Raw genomic sequence first — 21,243 nt, forward strand, 5'->3', positions numbered from 1 at the left:
TCTCAAAGACAGGCCAGAATACCAACATATAATCACCAAACAACTAACATATAATCACCAAACATAAGACCATAAGACATAGCAGCAGAAGTAGGCCATCCAGCCCATCAAGTCTCTGCCATTCAATGAGATCTAATTTGATGCGGTAATCGTCAACTCCAATTTCCTGCCTTTTCCTCATAACTCTTGGTTGCTGTACTGCAGTAAAGAATTTCACAGATTTTTATCTCATAATTCCTCCTCATTTCTGTTCTAAGTAGGTGACCCCTTACACAGATTATGCCCTCTGATCCTAAACTCTCCCCACAAGGGAAAACAACCTCTCCATATCCATCCTGTCGAGTCCCCTCAGAATCTTGTGTTTCAATAAGGACATCTCTCATCCTTCTAAACAGAGTAGAGTCTCAACCTACTCACACTCCCTTCATAAATCCTTTCATAACTGAAATTCCTCCATAGCCGGAATCAACCTGATGAACCTGCCCTAAACTGCCTCCAAAGCCAATAAGTCTTTTCTTAGAAAAGGTGACAAAAACTGCTCACAGTAGTCTAGTTGTGCTAGTTCTAGCTTCTTACATTGGTTTAGCAAAAGTTCCATCTTTTTATCCACCATTCCCTTTGAAATAAAAATTAACTTATCATTTGCCTTCCCTATTACCTGCTAAACGTGGATGCTGTTTTTTGTGAGTCATTCACACCTTTCTCCACTTAAGTAATGTTCAGCTCCTCTATTCCTCCTGCCAAAGTGCAAAACCTCACATTTTCCTATATTATATTCCATTTGCCAAGTTTTGCCCACTCACTTAACTTGTCTGCATTGCTCTGTAGACTTGGTCATTCTCACCACTCATTGGAGAATTGGAGTAGATTAGTCAGCTAATCAAGCCTCTGCTGCATTTAATACGTTCATGGCTTTTACCCTCATTATTCCCAGAATCCATTAGGCCATTAATTATCAAACACTTAGCAACTTAAACATACATAAAGACATCCACAGCCTTTCAGGCAAAGAATTCCAAAAATCTCCTTACCTTGGCAGCATGGTAGCCCAGTGGTTTCTCTGCTTCCTCACAGCACCAGGGATCCAGAATTGAGTCCACGTCGGGTGACCATATGTGTGGAGTTTGCACATTCTCAATGTGTCTGTGTGGGTTTCCTCTGGGTGCTCTAGTGTCCTCCCACAGTCCAAAGATGTGCAATTTAGGTGGTTTGGCAACACTAAATTGCCCATAGTGTCTGGGATGTGCAGGCTAGGTGAATTAGCCATGGGTAATGCAGGGCTACAGGGCGAGAGTAGGAAGGTGGGTATGGGAAGGATGTTCTTCGGAGAGTTGGCATGGACTCGATGGGTCGAATGGCCTGCTTCGATACTGTGGAGATTTTATGATTTTATGGTCCTAAATGGCACTGTTGAATTCTGCCTACTGGTTCAGGATTCCCCAACCAGGGGAAACATATTTCTTGCATGTACCCTGTTCATCCCTTTAAATATTTTGTCTCATGCTATTTTGTTAAGTAACCCAATGCATGATACTTTATTGAACACTTTTCATAAATCCAGATATATTAAATCAAAAATTCTCCTTTATCTATCCTGCTTGTTACTACCTCAAGTATTTCTAATAAATTTGTCAGGCATGATTTCCTCATTGTAAAGCAATGCTGATTCTGCATGTTATACATTTCCAATTTCTCTGCAATTATACCCTTTTATCATAGACAATAAAAGTTTCCTAATGCCAGATACAAAGGCAACTAGCCTTAAAGTACCTGTTTTTTGGTGCTGTTATTTACATTCGGTTATAGACTATAACACATTTAGGCAAGAAATTCATGAATAAACAATTTCATGAATGATTTCACCTCATGATACCAACTACAAAGCTGCTAAAAGATCTTCTTACCACTGACTTGAAGATTTTAAGGTACTTTATTAAAAGAGCATTGTCTCAGAATTAAGGGGTGCCAAATTTAAGACTGAGATGAAGAATTTCTTCTCTGAGGGTTGAGAGTCTTATGAACTCCTTGACACAGAGATCTGTGGAGGCAGAGTCTTTACGTATATTTAAGGGTGAGGTAGATAGTTTCTTGACCAGTAGGAAAATCAAGGGTTATGGGGAAAGGGCAGAAAGATGAATGTTAGGATGAGTCATGATCCTACTGCACGGCAGAGAAGGCGTGAGGGGCCAAACAGCTTACTTCTGTTCCTAGACTTATGATCTTAAGCTAATTGTATTTGCAAACATTCCTGCATTTTCTGTTTTAGTTTTGCAATTTAATTATTTGTGGTTACTTTCATTCTTAGAGTCATACAGCATGGAAACAGATCATTTAGTCCAACTCATTCATGCCAACCAGACATCCCAATCTGACCTCGTCCCATTTGCCAGCATTTGGCCCATATCCCTATAAACCCTTGCTATTCATACAGCCATTCAGGTGCCCTTTAAATGTACTAATTGTACCCACCTCCACCACTTCCTCTGGCAGCTCGCTGCATACATGCACCACACTGGAGTGAAGAAGTTATCCCTCAGGTCCTTTTTAAATCTTTCCACTCTCACCTTAAACCTATGTCTTCTAGTTTAGGACTTCCACAGGGAAAAGACTGTGGCTATTCATCTTATCCATGCTCCTCATGATTTTATAAACTAATGAATCACTCAAATTCACTTTAAAAAAATGTCTTCACATGCAGGCTTTACACATGACATAGCAGCACTGGAGTACTCACCAGTTTTCCACCTCTCCTGAGTCTTCAGTGCATATGCATCACATTCCTCCCTGCTTATTTCATATTGCTCAGCAAGATTTTCTGCTGTAAGACCCATAGGAGTTTTAATATGGAGGTCAGTCAGTCCTGCCCATAAAGTGTCTTCCATCTGTAGAACAATTTATTTGAAAAATATTAATAACAATTTAATTTTCTAATTCACACAATTTTCTGTATTTTTGAGGTACAGTAAGTAAATGCTGACATCGCTCTCAATCTTATGAGGCAAGTTGTCAGTATCCACAGTAAGATTCTCATTCACAACATTTTCTAGTTCTGCACATAATAAGCCATATTATACGTAATGGCAGTACTTTAAAATCCTTTTCAATCATTTACAAGTTTTCAGCCAGGAGTATGATTAAATACACTTTGAACACTTCAATGGGTTTAGCTTTTCAAGAAGCTTAACATCACCATCTTAATATACACCATAGAAGAAAGACTTAGCCATTCACTGCAATATACTAGAGGCAATGCGTACTGGTATTGTCACTGCACTAGTAATCCAGAAACACAGATAGTACTTTGGTAGGGACCCAGGTTCGAAACCACCACAGCAGAAGATGGAATTTGAAATGTACTTAAATAATAATTAAAATAATATATTGAAAGAAGAAGCAGGGGAGGCTATTCAGATCTTTGAGCCTTATCTCCATTCAATATGATCATAATTGTTCATCCAACTCGGTACCCTATTCCCACTTTCTCTCCAGACCTTTTCATTCCTTTAGTCCCTATATCATGAAAATACACAATGCTTTGATCTCAACTGCTTCCTATGGCAGAGAATTGGCCTGTTGGAATTCTATGGGTTTCTAATTTTAATCGAAATGTATAACGATGGAGTTAAATTATTATTTACTGTCATAAAAACCCATCTAATGCCCTTGAGGGAAGGAAATCTGCCTGATCATACCTGGTCTGGTGTATAGGTGACCACAGTATTGTTGTTGACTCATAAGTGTCCTCTGAAATGAACTAGTAAGCCACTCAGTTTCAGCAAAACTGATACAAAGTCTCAAAGAATCAGGAGAACCATCTCACAGGCTCATCAAGCAACAGCCTGAAATGGTCACAAACATCAAATCATATATTTCAGACAATGTCCCACATTCCACTGGGTATATTCTGTCCTGCTACCCACACTAAGGAGATTGCGCTGTGGTATACGGTTGGGAGGGAGCTGTCCTGGAAGTCCTCAATATTGACTCCAAACCCATGAAATCTTATAGCATCACATCAAACATGGTCAAGTGAACACCCTGCTGATTACAATGTACCACCCACACTCAGCTGACGAATCAGTACTTTTCCATGTCGAGCACCAACTAGAGGAAACACTGATGGTGATAAAGGTGGAAATGAGGGGGAAAGCTCTCCACTGGTTAGAGTCACACCTAGCATAAAGGAAGATGGTTGTTGGAGGTCAACATCTTAGCCCCAGAATATAGTTCCTCAGGACTATATTCTCAGCCTAACTATTCTCAGCTACATCATCACAAGGTTAGAAGTAAAGCTGTGCTCATTACTGTGCATTACTCCTCACATTCTGAAGAGTTTGTTCCTACACGTAGCAGTCCCTGAAATCTGGACAAAATTTGGGCTAAGTGGCAAGTAACATTCACAACAGAAATACCAGGGAATAACCATTACCCCAGATATTAATGCCTTTGCATGGATTTCCCCAGTCATCATTGGCCTAATGATAACTTTAGGTCAGAAACTTAACAGGACCAGCTGTATAATGCAGTGGTTACAAGAATAGGTCAGAGGCTGGGAATTGTGCAGCAAGAAACTCACTCCCTCGCACCACAAAGACTGTTCACCCTATTTATAAATCACAATTCAGGAGTTTAGGATGTAGGTTTGCTCGCTGAGCTGTAGGTTTGATATCCAGACGTTTCATTACCTGGCTAGGTAACATCATCAGTGGCGACCTCCAAGTGAAGCAAAGCTGTTGTCTCCTGCTTTCTATTTATATGTTTGTCCTGGATGGGGTTTGTGGTGATGTCATTTCCTGTTCGTTTTCTGAGGGGCTGATAGATGGTAACTAGATCTAGACACATCTATCCTGGAACAGGCTATGCAAAGACATGCCAGAGAATTCCTAGAGGCCTGGCACTCCAACCACAACGTCATAAACAAACACATAGATCTAGATACAATCTATCAACCCCTCAGAAAACGAACAGGAAATGACATCACCACAACCCCAGGAATCCCATCCAGGACAAAACATATAAATAGAAAGCAGGAGACAACAGCTTCGCTTCACTTGGAGGTCGCCACTGATGATGTTACTAGCCAGGTAATGAAACGTCTGGATATCAAAAGTACAGCTCAGTGAGCAAACCTACACCCTAAACCTCAACCTGAGCTACAAACCTTCACAAACCTAGCATAAGTCAGGAGTATAATAGAATACACTTCACTAATTAGATAACAACAACACTTAAAAAAGCTCAAAACCATTCAAGATAAAGCTGCCCACTTTGTGCCTGTGATGAATAGAAAGAACGTTCACAGTGGTAGCTTGGCATACCATCTTCAAGATTTATTCTAGCAACTTATTAAGGCTCCATCGACAGCACTTTCACCACCTAGAAGGACAAAAGCATAGAAATGCCACCTCTTCCACATCCTGTACAAAATCTCACATACACACTGAGAACTGAAAGTTGATGTTCCTGAACTAACACTGGATCAAAATCTTGGAGCTCCCTTCATAACTGCACCATAAGTGTACCCGCATTAAATAAACTGCAATAGTTCAAGCAAGCAGCTTAACACCACATTTTTAAGGTCATTTAGAGATAGGCAATAAATGAAGTTCTAGCTAGTAATGCCCACTAATTAACTGGTTTTAAAAAAGTATATTTTACCTTGATATCAACCCCAAGTTTTGTGCCAAATCGTACATTTCGAACAGCATAAGGAGCCTGGCTCATGCTTTCTGATCCTGCGCACAATACAATCTCAGATTCTCGAAGGCAGATCTCCTGCAACAAAGTGAGTGTATTATTTTATTAAAGACAGACATGCCATTTAAAATCTGAATGAATTAATTCAATTATACACCAATGCTGGCACATTCCCAAGAACCTAGCGTTTATAAGCCTGGAACATACTAAATATTAAATGCTAAATATTAAATCTGTATATTCTTTTTAAAAATGTATTTATTTAAAATAATATATTTTACTTGAATAAACTCATACAAAATTGTGACAAATTAGGTCTGTTAAAATGTTAATTAGAAAGCTCTAAAATATTCATAATGCAAATATTAAAAAACTTTAAGATACTTACAGCAGCTCAAATGTAATTATTTCAGTTCATTAATTTGTAAATGTTGTAAAACATTAATTGTAGTGTTATGACAAAATGTCAGAGGAGTACAGAAAAAGATATATAAATCACTGAGTAGAGAGGATAAAGCAATCAAATCAAAAACAAAACAGAGTTTCATTTTAAGGGATAGAAATGAAAAGCAAAAGGATATTTTAAATGCATAATCTTGGTTAGACCATGGGGATCCTGAAGAAAGGAGCAGAAGAATGTACTGATGAAATTGGATAAAACATGTGAAGCACAGGTGGAGCATTAACGACAATGTGGATCCATTGGGCTGAATGGCCTCAATACAATTGAGTAATATCTGATGTTACACACAGCTATATGTACACAGACAAATTTTATGGATGGGCAGTTAATAACAGTTTGAACTAAAATGCAAAATGCTAAAAATCCTCAGCAAGTCTGGCAGCGCCTGTAGAGAGAAAAACAAAATTAGCATTTCAGGCTGATGTCCTCCAAATCGAAACATCGTGAGCAAAGTGGCATGTAATCAATACTTACAGACGTAGGGGAAGTAGAGGGATGTAAAAGGGAAGTCTGTGATCAGAGGAGGAGCCACTTTGCTGTGGTTGAGGGCTGGGGCAGGGCTAGGAGCAGCACCTTCGCCCCAATCAGATCAGAAGTAAGGATGTTCACGTAATATTTTGCACTATTCATGACTCCCCGGATATTAAAGCAGTCCGTGTCGATTTGCAGCAAGGCTTAGGCAACATTCAGGCTTGGGATGATGAGTAATAAGTAATATTTGTGTTACACATGTACCAGGAAAAGGTCATTTCCAAGAAGAAAAACTCGATTTGACATTCAATGATGTTACCAAAGCTGAATGTCCCACTCTCAACATCTTGGGGGTTACTGTTGGCCAGAAACTGAATTGCACCATCGGTACAAATAAAATGACGATAAGAGCAGGTCCAAGGCTATGAATTCTATGACAAGTAATAAACTGTCTGATTTCTGAAAGGTGCTGATTAGATGTATGACAGAATACTCGCTGCTTGCTTGCAAGATGTTGGTGGGGAGGAACAAACACCTCCTGCAGTCACTCCCTCCATCACTGATGCACAGTGACAGTACATTATACCATCTACAGAATGCACTTCAACAACTTACCATGGCTTCTTCCCACCTTCGAAACCCATGACAAGGACAGCAGATGTGTGGGAATACCACCATGTGCAAGTTCACCTCCACTCCACATACCAGCCTGGGACTATATTGTTATCCCTTTCTGGAATTCCCTTCTAGGAGCATTATGAATGTACCTACACCATATAGACTGTAGTGGTTCAACAAGGCACCTCACAATCACCTTATCCAGGGCGGTTAGGGATAGACAATAAATGTATGCCTATCCTGCAATACCCACATCCTGCAAAAGTTTATTACTCATTCTGGGCATATCATGCGGTGTACAAAATCACACTTCAGTTCATAGGAAAGATATCAGTATTTGATTTGGGCATATTGAAAGGTATGGCAAAAGTCCAAGAACAAAATATTGTGGATCGCCTCCTGTTTTGGCAATATACATTTGGGAAGCTGAAGAGAGCATCTTGAAGATATTGTTTAAAAAAACCCACTGGGAATGTCTATTGCAATTGATCTGAAGTGGCAGCAAAGTAATAATTCATCTTGTTGAAAGATTTCTGCACTTTGCTTTCCTATAATCTGCTGACAACTGCTTTGCCTGTGGCCACTTCAGGAAGGTTATGATTCTGCAGGCTTTGGGCAAACCCTGTCAGTCAGCAAAGCTGGCTTCTGTGATGGTCTGGGCTATGCACACCACCTTCTGTAGTTTCTTACTGTCCTGGGCAGAGCAGTTGCCATTCCAGGCCATTATGCACCCGGACAATATGCTCTCAATAGTGCATTGTTAGAGGTTGGGTTAGGGTCCTTATGGATGTGCCAAATTTCCTAAATCCCTATACTCACTGGAATTTAGAAGAATGAGACCTTATTGAAACTTACAATATTCTTAATGGACTTGAAAGGGTAGAGGCGAAAGGATTGTTTCCCCCTTATGTGAGAGTCGAGGACAAGAGGGAAGGATCTCAAAAACTAGTTGGACATTTGAAATTGAGATTAGGAGGAATTTCTTCGGAATAATGAATCCGTGGAAATCTTTACTGTAGAGAGGGCTGTCATTAAGTATATTCAAGGCTGAGATAGACAGATTTCTAATTAGTAAGGAAATCAAGGGATATGGGGAAAGGCAGGAAAGTGGCATTGATGTTTATCAGATCCGCCTCATTCAATGACAGAACAGATTCGACAAGCTGAATGGCCTACTTCAGTTCCCATGTCTCTGGCTTAATATATCCGGGTCTAAATTGGTTTTCATGACTTGCAATGTTTACACCAGCAATTGAATGGTTTCCTACTATTCATTTCGGTGGTACAATTATGGTCTAGAGATTCTAATTTCCAGATGGTCGTTGGAGCAGCATATTCTTACGGGAATTGGTCAGGAAACTGAAACCCATCAAGAGTGCTTCATTGAAGTTGGAGTGTTCAGAGGGTTCACTAAGATGATCCTGGGTATAAAGGATCTTTGTATGAGATGCAGTTGAGCTTGTATTCAGTGGAGTTTAGAAGAATGACTTTACTGAAAAATACAAGATTGAGGAACTTGACAGGGTTGATGCAGAAAAGGTTATTTCCCATTGTGGGAGAGCCCATGTAAAACAGATGAAAAGGAATTTTGTTTCTCTGGGGGTTGTGACTTTGCCTTTACCTTGGACAGCTGCAGAGGCTGGATCATCAAATATATTTAAGGCTGAGGTGGACAGACTTTTGGTCAGTAAGGATGAAGGAAAAGGCAGAAAATTGCAGTTGAGGATTACCAGCCATGGTGTCATCAAATGGCAGAGCAGACTCAGTGGGCTGAATGGCCTACATCTGCTATACCTTACGGAGGAAGTTGACTCAGTAAAAGTTTAACAGATTCCCAGGAAAAGTTAGAAAACTGACAACATACTCTAAAGACCAGAAGACCATAAGACATAGGAGCAGACATTAGGCCATTCAGCCCAACGATTTTGGTCATGGCTGATAAGTTTCTCAACCCCATTCTGCTTCTTTCTTCCCATAACATTTGATCCCCTTTGACAATCAAGAACTTTTATCCCTGCCTTAAATATACTCAATGACCTTCTGTGGCAATGAATTCCATAGATTCATCACTGAAGACGTTTCCCCTTATCTCCGTTCTAAAGAGTCTTCCATTTACACCAAGGCCTTGAGTCCTACATTCATCCTAGTCCTACAAATGGAAACATCTTCCCAAGGTCCATACTATCCAGGCCATTCACTAAACTGTAGCTTTCAAGAAGATCTCCCCTCATCCTTCGAAACTCCACCGAGTATAGTACCAGAGTCTTCAAATGTTCCTCATATCTTAAGTTTTTCATTCCTGGGATGGTTCTCGTAACCTCCTCTAGAGCCGTTCCAGGGCCAGTACATCCTTCCTGAGGTATGGGGCCAAACATTTCTCACAATACTCTAAATGTGGTCTGACCAGAGCCTTATAGAGCCTCAGAAGTACATCCCTGCTTTTATATTCTAGTCCTCTCAAATTAAATGCCAACATTGTATTTGCCTTCTTAACTGCAGATTCAACCTGCAAGTTTACCTTAAGAGAATCCTAGATCATGAATCCCAAGTCCCTTTACACTTCAGATTTCTGCATTTCATCCCCATTTAGAAAATAGTTATTGTCTCTCTTCTTCCTACCAAAGTGTATAACCTCACACTTTCCCATATTGTATTCCATTTTCCACCCTGCCCACTTTTACAAAGTCGAAAGAGTGTATGTTCACTTTAGGATAGAAAGTGCTTTCAGAATTTTAAAGTAAATTTAAAGTACAGCTATAACTGTCCAAACAGAACAGCTAAGAGACTGGCTGATCCAAAATAGGTACATGAGTTTTGGTTGCTGTTTTGACAAGAATTCAAATTTAACCAAATTTACTTAAATTGTGCTCAGGACGCTAAAACCCAATTGAGTTTGAATTTACTGTATTGACATCATCAGACTAATGAGTGGGAACAATGTTGGTGTATAAAACTAGGGCTTTTTTAAAGTTTGGTCAAAGCAACTGCCACTGAATGGCAAAGCAACTGCCATAGAACTGACTGCTCACCTAACATCTTGCTCTCCAAGAAATAAAAAAGCACTCTTTATCAAAAGGGAGCTTTTCCTGTTAAAAATACAGTAAAAAGAAAGACGACAATCCAGGCAGATCAGCAGACAGAAGATTGAAGACAGTGGAGAAGACAGAGACTGTGCGGACTTGAGATTTAGTTAATGTCATGTTTAATAATGGTCTTATTGGAACAGCATTTTCATAGAGTTAGGGTCACATAGTAAGTAGTTTAAAGTGTTCAGTTTGTTAATAATTTTGTTTAGTGTTTGCTATTAGAGTTAGAAAAACTACTTGTTTTTTTCTTCTTTAAATAGGAGTACTCTTTCACTCACTCATACTTTTAACAGATTAGGAAGCGAGGCAAGCTTTTCCAGGTGTTTGGTTTTAATTGAAAGAGGGGTTTGACCTCTGTGTCGTAAAACTACTCTCCTAACCTGTCTAAATCCTTCTGCAGCCTCCCCGATACTACCTGTCCCATCACCTATATTTGCATCATCTGCAAACTTAGCCAGAATACCCTTAGTTCCTTAACATATAGAACATAGAACATTACAGCGCAGTACAGGCCCTTCGGCCCTTGATGCTGCACCGCCCTGTCAAAGTAATCTGAAGCCCATCCCACCTATTCCATGTACGTCCATTTGCCTGTCCAATGACGACTTAAATGCACTTAATCTTGGCGAATCTATTACCGATGCAGGCAAAGCATTCCATACCCTTACTACTCTGAGTAAAGAAACTACCTCTGACATCTGTCTTATACCTATCTCCCCTCACTTTAAAGTTGTGTCCCCTCATGTTTGCCGCCCCATACTTGGAAAAAGGCTCTCCCTGTCCACCCTATCTAACCCTCTGATTATCTTGCATGTCTCCATTAGGTCACCTCTCAACCTTCTTCTAACGAGAACAGCCTCAAGGCCCTCAGCCTTTCCTCGTAAGACATTCCTTCCATACCAGGCAACATCCTAGTAAATCTCCTCTGCACCCCTTCCAAAGCTTCCACATCCTTCTTATAATGCAGTGACCAGAACTGTACACAATACTCCAAGTGTGGCCGTACCAGAGCTTTGTACAGCTGCAGCATAACCTCCTGGTTCCGGAACTCAATCCCTCTATTAATAAAGGCCAAAACACTGTATGCCTTCTTAACAACCCTGTCAATCTGGGTGGCAACTTTCAGGGATCTATGTACATGGACACCGAGATCTCTGCTCATCTGCATTCCCAAGAATCTTACCATGAGCCCAGTACTTTGCATTCCAATTACTCCGGCCAAACCTCACACTTGTCCACATTAAACTCCATTTGCCACCTCTCAGCCCAGCTCTGCATCCTATCTATGTCTCTCTGCAACCTACTACATCCTTCGTCACTATCCACAACTCCACCGACCTTAGTGTCGTCTGCAAATTTACTAACCCACCCTTCTAAGCCCTCATCCAGGTCATTTATAAAAATGATGAACAGCAGTGGACCCAACAACAACCCTTGCGGTATGCCGCTAATAACTGGACACCAAGGTGAACATGTTCCATCAACTACAACCCTCTGTTATCTTTCAGCAAGCCAATTACTGATGCAAACTGCTATGTCTCCCACAATCCCAGTCCTCCGCATTTTGTACAATGGCCTACTGTGGGGAACCTTATTGAACGCCTTGCTGAAATCCATATACACCACATCAGCCGGTTTACTCTCATCTACCTGTCTGGTCACTTTGTCAATAAACTCAATAAGATTCGTTAGGCATGACCTACCCTTCACAAAACCGTGCTGACTGTCCCTGATCAGATTATTCTTTTCTAGATGGTTATAAATCCTCTCTCTTGTAACCTTTTCCAATACTTTACCAACAACTGAAGTGAGACTCACTGGTCTATAATTACCAGGGTTGTCTCTACTACCTCTTTTTGAACAAGGGAACCACATTTGCTATCCTCCAGTCCTCAGGCACTATTCCTATTCCAGATCATTAATGTATAAAGTGAAAAGTTGTGGTCCCAACACTGACAAAGAACAATACAGCCCGGGAATAGGCTATTTGCCCTCCAAGCCTGCACCGACACATTTTGCCCTTCCATGTTAAAACTGTCTTCCTTTACAGGATCCATATCCCTCTATTCCCTTCCTATTCATGTATTTGTCCAGGAGCTTTTTGAATGCTGTTGGTGTGTCTGCTTCCCTCACCTCCTCTGGCAGTGCATTCCAGGCATTCACTGCCGTTTGTGTGAAAAACATGCCTTGCATATCTCTTTTAAACTCCCCCGCCCCCCCACCACCCCCGCCACCCCTCGAACCTTGAACCTATGTCCCCTAGTAATTGACCCCTCCACCCTGGAAAAAACCCTCATTCTTCACTCCATCTATGCCAGTCACAATCTTACAAACGTCTATTAGGTTGTCCCCAACCTCCTGCATTCCAGTGAAAACCAGCCCAATCTATCCAACCTTTCTTCGTAGTTAAAATCCCCCATATCAGGCAACATCCCAGTAAACTTTTGCTGTGCCCTCTCTAAAGCATCCACATCTTTCTGGTAGTGTGGCGACCAGAACTGGATGTAATACTGATCCTTGTGGAACACCACAGTTTCCGGCTGCCATCCTGAGAAGATCCCTTTTATCCCCCACACTCTGGCTGACTGGCAAACAGCCAATCTTCTATCCATGCTAGTAACTTGCCTCTAATACCACAGGGTCTAATTTTACACAGCACCCTCCTATATAGCACCTTGTCAAAGGCCTTATGGAAATCCAAGTAGATAACATCCGTTAGCTCTCTTTGGTCTAACCTGCCCGTTACCTTCTCAAAGAATTCAATCAGATTTGTCAGGCATGACCTTGATGAACTCATGCTGACATTGCCCTATTTTACCATGCACTTCCAAGTATTCAGAAATCTCATCCTTCACATCGGATTCCAAAATCTTAACAGCATCCAAGGTCAGGCTAATTGGCCTGTAATAGCTCAAATCCTCTAATCCTGGCAACATCCTTGTAAATCTTTTCTGAACCCTTTCAAGTTTCACAACATCCTTCCAAAGGAAGGAGGTCAGAATTACACATAATATTCCAAAAGTGACCTAACCAATATCCTGTACAGCTGCAACATGACCTCCCAACTCCTGTACTCGACATTCTGACCAATAAAGGAAAGCATTCCATACGCCTTCTTCACTATCCTATCCACCTGCGACTCCACTTTCAAGGAGCTATGAACCTACACTCTAAGGTCTTTTTGTTCAGTTATACTCCCTCGGACCTTACCCTTAAGTGTGTGAGTCCTGCTAAGATTTGCTTTCCAAAAACGTAGCACCTTGCATTTATCAAAATTAAACTCCACCTGCCACTCCTCAGCCCATTGGCACATCTGATCAAGATCCCGTTGTAATCTGAAGTAATCTTCTTTGCTGTCCACGACACCTCCAATTTTGGTGTCATCTGCAAATTTATTAACTCTATCTCTTATGCTCACATCCAAATAATTTATATAAATGACAAAAAGTAGTGGACTCAGCACTGATCCTTGCGGCACTCCACTGGTCACAGGCCTCCAGTCTGAAAAACAACCCTCCACCACCACCCACTGTCTTCTACCTTCGAGCCAGTTCTGTAACTAGCAATAGGGTACTTCATTACAAGAAACCTTGTAAGAGAGAAACTAGAGGATGCTCAGCCTTCCTTGAGATTTACTGGTCACATTATATAGCACTAGTAAAAGCCAAGGAATAATTTTTTTTAAAAAAAATCCTCACATACATAAAAACAGCCATGTAGTACAAAGGTCTTACAAATACTTTTCATTAAAAATAACATATACAGTAATATAAGTTGAGAGAGAAAAACAAGGCTTAATCTTCTAATCTAGAATGCAATGCTGTTGTTCAGTACCTGTGCTCCAGAGACGATTGACTGGAAACCAGATCCACAGAGTCTGTTTACAGTTAAGGCAGGTACTGGGATTGGAATTCCAACTTGTAGTCCAACATGTCTGGCAATATAAGCAGCATCTGGAGAACTCTTAATAAAAACAAATTTATTTCACCTTGCGTCAAATCCACTACTTTTAACAAATTAGTGTAAAGTCTAATAGGGGTTATGCATATTTTATTGAAGGAGGTTACTTTAAAAGGATGGAAGACCATTTTTACCCACCACTGCTGACTTATAATTCTATAATACCATTAGCAGCAAGTAGAAGTTAAAGTAGTTTTTAAAATATCTGCTTCCAACATGACCAGAGGGAAATTTATAATGAGGACAGATAAGAATAGTCAATATTGAGAAACATCCTTTTAGTTCACTTAGGCTAATTGTCTCTCAGTATTCTCCTTTACAAGTTGAATGTGAGAATTAGGAGTAAGCAATTAGGCCCCTCAAGCTTGCTCTGCCATTTTAATACGATCATTGCTGACCTCATCTCAGCCTCAAGAGTGTGGCGCTGAAATTCCTGAAGGGCTTATGCCCGAAACATCAATTCTCCTGCTCCTTGGATGTTTCCTGACCTACTGTGCTTTTTCAGCACCACACTCTCGACTCTGATCTCCAGTCCTCACTCTCTCCTTATCTCAGCCTCAACTTCACTTGCTTGCCCACTCTACAAAACCCTTCAACCCATAGACAAATTTTTAATTCAAAATTACCTCCTTAAATTTACTGAATGTCTTGTATACAGCGCTGGTGAATTCCACAGATTCACGACCCTTTGAGAGAAGTCATTTCTCATCATGCCTGTTGTAAGTCTTCTACCCCTTATCCTAAAACCATGACTCCTTGTTCTCGATTGCCTTGCAATGTTACCTCCTCAGGTAACAGGACCAAACTGTACAGAATACTCCAGTGATGTTTTGAGCCATTAAAGGACAGTGGCACTTATATAACCACCCAACAGTCTGATCATCAATTTTTAAATTTCGAATCACTAGAAAAGCAAGAGGGAAGATGTCTTAGACTGACCACTGCAGTTTTTAGTCTTTACTAGGAGGATCCAGCAAAATGAGTAATATGTTTGCTAAAGAATACTAGTATGATCAGAAGGGGGCTTTGGAATAAAGCAAACACACAAGAGTTTCTTAAAATATAATTATAAGATCAATGATAGACTCTTATCAATGCTGACCTTGAGTGAAATCAGCTGGACAAATAGGGTGAGGGTACACATGCCTGTATTTCACCATACTCAGAAATTCTGATAAGACTAGTGAACCTCCATTCCTTCTTCTTGCTCTTTATTAGTGAAGTCCTCACCACCATAGTCACCTCTAGATTCAAATCTTCCAACACTCAATTTTCCTATCCTTTACCTCCTATAAAGTCCATGTTCTCCACACATCCTGCTCCAAATTCAGAGACCTCTCCCCCATCACCTGCATCTTGCTGAACAGGGTCTTCTTCGCCAATAGCCAATGCTACCTCTGCAACCTCCTCCAGTCCTTCTGAACATCCAATATATTTTCACCCCATCACAGGCAGGGCCTTCCCCAAATTCTCACTGCAGATGTCTATTCAAAATTTCTCCTCTCAAAAAATATATACTTCCAGCTTGACTCAGTGGCAGCCTCTCACCAGAGTTAGAGATTGTATATAACCTTGGTTGCCTAAATAAAAATACCCATTGAGGTAAGGAAGTTAGATTCATATCATTTTAAAAGCAGTATTGATTGAACCAATGAAATCTAATCATAACTATTAAATAAAATGCCTTAAATTATTCATAGTAACTTTACCCAGTCAAGTTTTTGTAAACACCTCCTGAGTGCAAGACGCCCAATTACTCACAAAATATTACAAAAGTGTACATTTATAAAATACTTTTCAGTAGTACTGCAAGTGTGAAAGCAGTTGAGGTTAGTATGAGAACACTTTACAAAAGATAAGGCTCAGCAATATTAGTGAATCTGAGAATTCTTAAGAAAAGGTTTTAAAGCAAACTATTGGAGAATATTGGAGAAATTCAGGAGGTTTGGTAGCATCTGTAGTGGCATGGCTCTTCCTCAGACAGAGAAGAGGACGAGACCTCAAAAATGAAGAATCAACCCTGAAAAGTTTGAAGTTGTGCGTTTTGGGAGAATTATCAAGGCAAGAGAATACATGATGTATTAGTTAGGTGAATACTTGAAACGCTATAGCGTACAAGGTAACGGCTAAGTGCTAGAAAACAGGATTACCGCAGATAAGTGCTTTATGACCAGTATGAACATGATGGGCCTAAGGACATCTTTTTGTGGTGTAAAAGTTTTTGACTAGAGACCCTCTACAGTCTATGATGGCAATCTGCCATCAATTCTCTAACCTACTGTAATATCAAGTCTATATTTTTAAAAATTCATGTTGAGTTAGTTGAATTTAAATAGACACGTTGCTATTGCCTCAGTGTTCCTAGAATAAAGATAAAAGGATTCAATTAATAATTGAAATGATGCTTGCGCAATTATGCATCTGTTATGTACATATATTAAGGGAGTGAAAAGAGCTTAATTACAAAGTGGTTTTCTACACACACATCAATATCACCATAGGTCCTGTCCAGAGATAGAAATGTTTGAAAAAAAAGGCTCAGAACCCAAAGCAGCTGCAGTATTCCAACTCTAAAACTGTGATCCATCTGATACTGACCTGCATTACGTTTCCAACAATGATGCTGTCCACCAAGTTATGGTCAACCTTTCCAGCAGAGAGTGCGGCCCTTGCAGCATGCGTGGCTAAATCTGTGGCACTGTGATCCTTCAGTACACCACCATATGTACCAAAAGGAGTACGTTTGGCAGCAACAATGAATACACCTTTAAATAAAAGCAAAAACAAAGCAAGTTAAAGCATTTTGATACATACTGAACAATATATTTTACAATCTTGCGGAAATAGCATTATAGCAATGTGAAAAGAACATTCATAAATATTTATATTAACACTTCAATAAACCATGATTCTTAAGCACTTCCCTGATAAATGTCTCACAATGGAATGCAATGACTTTGTAGGTAGACAGGCCAGTTTTTCAGCTCCAACATAATATCTTCATTAATGAAATAGTTCCTTAGTATTGGACTGAATAGTCATTTTGGATTGCAGTGTGGATCCCTGCCCTGAAATTTAAATCTATAAACTCAGAGATGAGAGTTTGATCGATTGTTAGTTCATTAGTGCTAATTTCTCACCACTATCAATTACAACAACTGTTCACTGTCCCATAATAACTGCCATTGCAGCAGCACCTCAATCTTAAAATCCTCATCTTTTATTACATAACTCTTCTTGTAAACTCGTGCAACCTGACAACACTCCCACAGCTCATCCTCAATTGCGGCCTCACAACTAGATTCCTTCATTCTAATACTGGAGGACATGGCTTCAAAAGCCGAGGACTTAAGCTTTAAATTCCAATTCTTAATGTCTCCGCTCCTCCCCATTCCTCTCTTAAAATGCTACTGTAACCCACTACTTTGACAAAGTTCTTGGTCACCTTATGTGTTTTCTTTCCTTTACATTTAATATTAATCACTCCAAGAATTATAGAATGATACTGGCCAAAAGAAGCCTTGGCCCATGCAGTCTGTAATGCCCAAAAAAAAAGGTATACTAATCCAATCTGAGAACGTGTTTGGAGTATGAGCAAAGTGAAAGACTTAAGTTTTGAGTTTTATGAAACAAAGATTCAGCTAAGCATGACTCAGATCAAATAAGAATTTGTAATAAACAATGAGGTGCTGGAGGCAAGGGTAGTGGTTCAACAAGGTGGAAAAGCATTCATTATGTAAAGCCATTTAACAAGATGAAGAGGCATTCAGTATGTAAAGTCATTTAACAGGGTGAAAAGCCTTCATTATGTGAAGCCAGTTATTCATTGTATAATGCCAGATGGCTTAATCTTTACTACTGACACTCACTAATTGTAACGGTCATCCAATCAATATGTATGTTGCCTTATCTGGATGCTCCTCCCTGTAAAATGACTGCAAAATTCATTAAGAAACTGCTGTTCGAGAGAAGACCAAGAACTCATGTCTCTGTGCACATGGGTGATCGTTCTCTCTCCCTCCAGAGCCTGGAATAAGGATGAAGGAGGTAAAGCCATGTTGTGTCTCTGAGTGTTTTGTTTTGACTGAGGTGGGAACAGGATGACAATACAGGCGGGATTGGCAGGATCCAAACGAATAGTTATGATCGGGCAGTGTCAACGATTGCCTGCAACATTGATATCTCAAAACAGACGCGCCCACAAGGTAAGGTTTTAAACCTTGGTCCCTCTCGATATTCCTGTGTGTGTTGGAAATAGTCCCCTCGTTCAATCGCTCTGTATTCTACGGACGCCTCAAATGATAATTAGTTCAGTTGAGAGACACAGTTTCATAAGCACACTGACGAACAGAGGTTTGAGTCCTCTGTGCTATATTGGGCGGGAGGGGAGATTAACTGTGATTCAAGTCCCCTGGGTTTAAGCGAGATTCGAGTTCTCTGTACTGTTTTGGGGTTCATGTCCCCTGGGTGGGTTTAATTGAGGGTCAAATCCTCCACACTATTTTGAGGTTCAAGTCCCCTGGGTTAAATTGAGGTTTGAGCTCCTGACATGCTGACAAACAGGGGCTCGAGTTCTGTGGGGAGATTCAAGTTCTCTATGTTTGATCGGGGTTCAAGTTCTCTATGTTTGATTGAGATTTGAGCCCCTGTCAGCAGTAAAATGAGAAAGGGGTTAAAGAATTGAGGGTGAGATGTGGGGATGTTGTCAGGTTGCACGAGTTTACAAGAAAAGGAGGTGAAATTTGAGGGTCTGCGAATCTTCGTTCTGGGGGAAGAGAGTGTCTTAGACTGTGGTGCCATGTGGTCCACTGCAAAGGCTTTCTCTTTTTATGTGTAGTTTCATCGAGTGGATGTGAGAAAAAAAAGAGAAATGCTGAAATTGTGGTTGTACTCATACTTGGGTCAGAAAAGGCAGTTTCAATTTAAATTGTGCCATGCTGAGAGTGTTTAATATTTAAATATGTTGATTTGTTAAAATACTGGTTCCGAAAATCTTTTAAGAAACTGTTTTACCTTATTTGAATCAGGATCTCAATTCAATGTAATGGGGCAGATTTTGCTTATAGATTGAAAATGTACAACATTAGGTCTAATTTAAAATTATCAAACTTGTGACCTTAAAACAAATTGATTGAGTGTCTTGAGCCCTCGATTTGCTTGAAATTCTACAATGCCCGTTTAAAAAAAAATTGGGTCAGTGGTCATGCTTTACCAGATTCAAGCACTGTATTATAATATCTTTGCTGCTGTTGTGTAGTGTGTTCACAAAAAGAAGAGTGCATTTTGAGTTTGATGTTTTGTTAAGATTTTCTCGAGCATATTAGAACTTGAGGCTGAGCTGTAAAATTCTTTCAATTATTGTTAAGACTTGATTGCCCCCCTTCATATTGCAAATTCAAAGCATGCTGATCTCTACCAAAGCTGCCACTGTAACTCCAACTGTTTCATTTGGGAAGTTTCATTTGGAGAACATATTTTAAAATATTCAGCATTGGTTTCCCATGAATATTTGCAACTTAAATCTGAACTGAAACTGACTCTTCAATTGCTAAAGCACAGGAAACATTTTGTTATTTTCTTGCTGTTCCAGATTTTTGAAATACTTTTCCTGACAGCTTTCACATTAGCCAAGTATTAATTTGTTAAAGAAAAATGATTTGAATAACCTGAATGGGGTCCCCAGAGGATTCGATTTTAGTACCATTGATTGTGGTTTATAATGGATGAAATTGTTTAGGCAGTACAATTTAGAAGTTTATGGATTGTATAAAACTTGATAATGTCACAAATTGTGAACTGAGTAACAGAATTCAAGAATTCAAAGAATGTTGAAATAAGCAGACACAATTTAGTGTAGTTAAATGTGTGACTGTCGTCATACTGATAACCACCTTGGCAAGGAAGGAATGAGAGAGGAAATGCAGATACTTTCAGCAGTTAACATTGTCTCTAGAGTTTCTCTGTTCACAGATAAAGCACGCCTTCGGACCATTGCCCCCCTGTCCACAGCCTGATCCAATGGATTAAATCAGCCCCCCAGTAATGAGCATGAAAAATGAAGAAACTAACAACAGTGAAGAGGAGGTTGGTGTGCTTTTTGTCAGTGGCCTTCCTACATTAAACCATGTGAGCTTTACCTTACCTTTCGATCATTTAAGGGATATGAAGGCTCACTGATCAAGCTAACATCACAACGGCCAATTGACTTTGTTACATTTAACAGCAGAACGGGAGCAGAAGCAGCAAAGAATTCTGCATTCACCCAGCCTGCTGCTGCACTGCACGCTCAGATGCGCTGGCATCCTCCATCTGAAGCATCTTTGGAAGGATGGAAGTCTCGTCAGTTTTGTTAAGTATCTAATCGCCCTTATCCAAGAATTCAGATTTCTCCATGAAGTGGTGTGCAAGGACAGACTGAACATTGTTTTCAGGTTGGTCTTTACTGAAGGAGATTTTGGAGAATTCACTCTTTTCCACTTGACTTGGAGGGGACAGAGCGGTCACGAAGGAATATGGATTTAAGAACTTTACTGCTGATTTTTTTCCACATGTGAGGATTCTTCAAATTCTATTTACTGTAACAGACTAGTAATTTTTGTTGTTATAATCAATGTATCAATAACTTGCTTAAATACTGGCGGTCAGACTCTTATGAAAGCTGGAAATGCCATTGGTTAATATGAAATGATAAAAGAAGGGAATGAGAATGTGTATAGGGTATGAGCAGGTAAGAAAAGAGTTAAGATTTGAGTTTTGTGAAACAAAGGTTCAGCTAAGGATCAAGGATCAAGGATAACCCAAAGGCATTTTATGCGTATGTGAGAAACATGAGAATGACGAGAACGAGGGTAGGTCCAATCAAGGACAGTAGTGGGAGACTGTGTATTGAGTCGGAAGAGATAGGAGAGGTCTTGAATGAGTACTTTTCTTCAGTATTTACAAATGAGA

General features: G+C 40.0%; 1 protein-coding gene across 1 annotated transcript in view; it reads right to left on the minus strand.

The window, feature by feature from the left end:
• acaa2 (acetyl-CoA acyltransferase 2) overlaps positions 1–21,243 on the minus strand; it is a 63,330-nt gene that overhangs the window by 17,172 nt on the left and 24,915 nt on the right. Inside the window, exons 2-5 of the mRNA XM_043719477.1 lie at positions 16,894–17,060; positions 14,170–14,298; positions 5,659–5,775; positions 2,735–2,882 (exon numbers count right to left, since the gene is read on the minus strand). Of these exons, the coding sequence (XP_043575412.1) occupies positions 2,735–2,882; positions 5,659–5,775; positions 14,170–14,298; positions 16,894–17,060 (561 nt within the window). The remainder of the gene's footprint in view (positions 1–2,734; positions 2,883–5,658; positions 5,776–14,169; positions 14,299–16,893; positions 17,061–21,243) is intronic.

This window comes from Chiloscyllium plagiosum, chromosome 1, assembly GCF_004010195.1.
Source record: "Chiloscyllium plagiosum isolate BGI_BamShark_2017 chromosome 1, ASM401019v2, whole genome shotgun sequence".
Taxonomy (NCBI): domain Eukaryota; kingdom Metazoa; phylum Chordata; class Chondrichthyes; order Orectolobiformes; family Hemiscylliidae; genus Chiloscyllium; species Chiloscyllium plagiosum.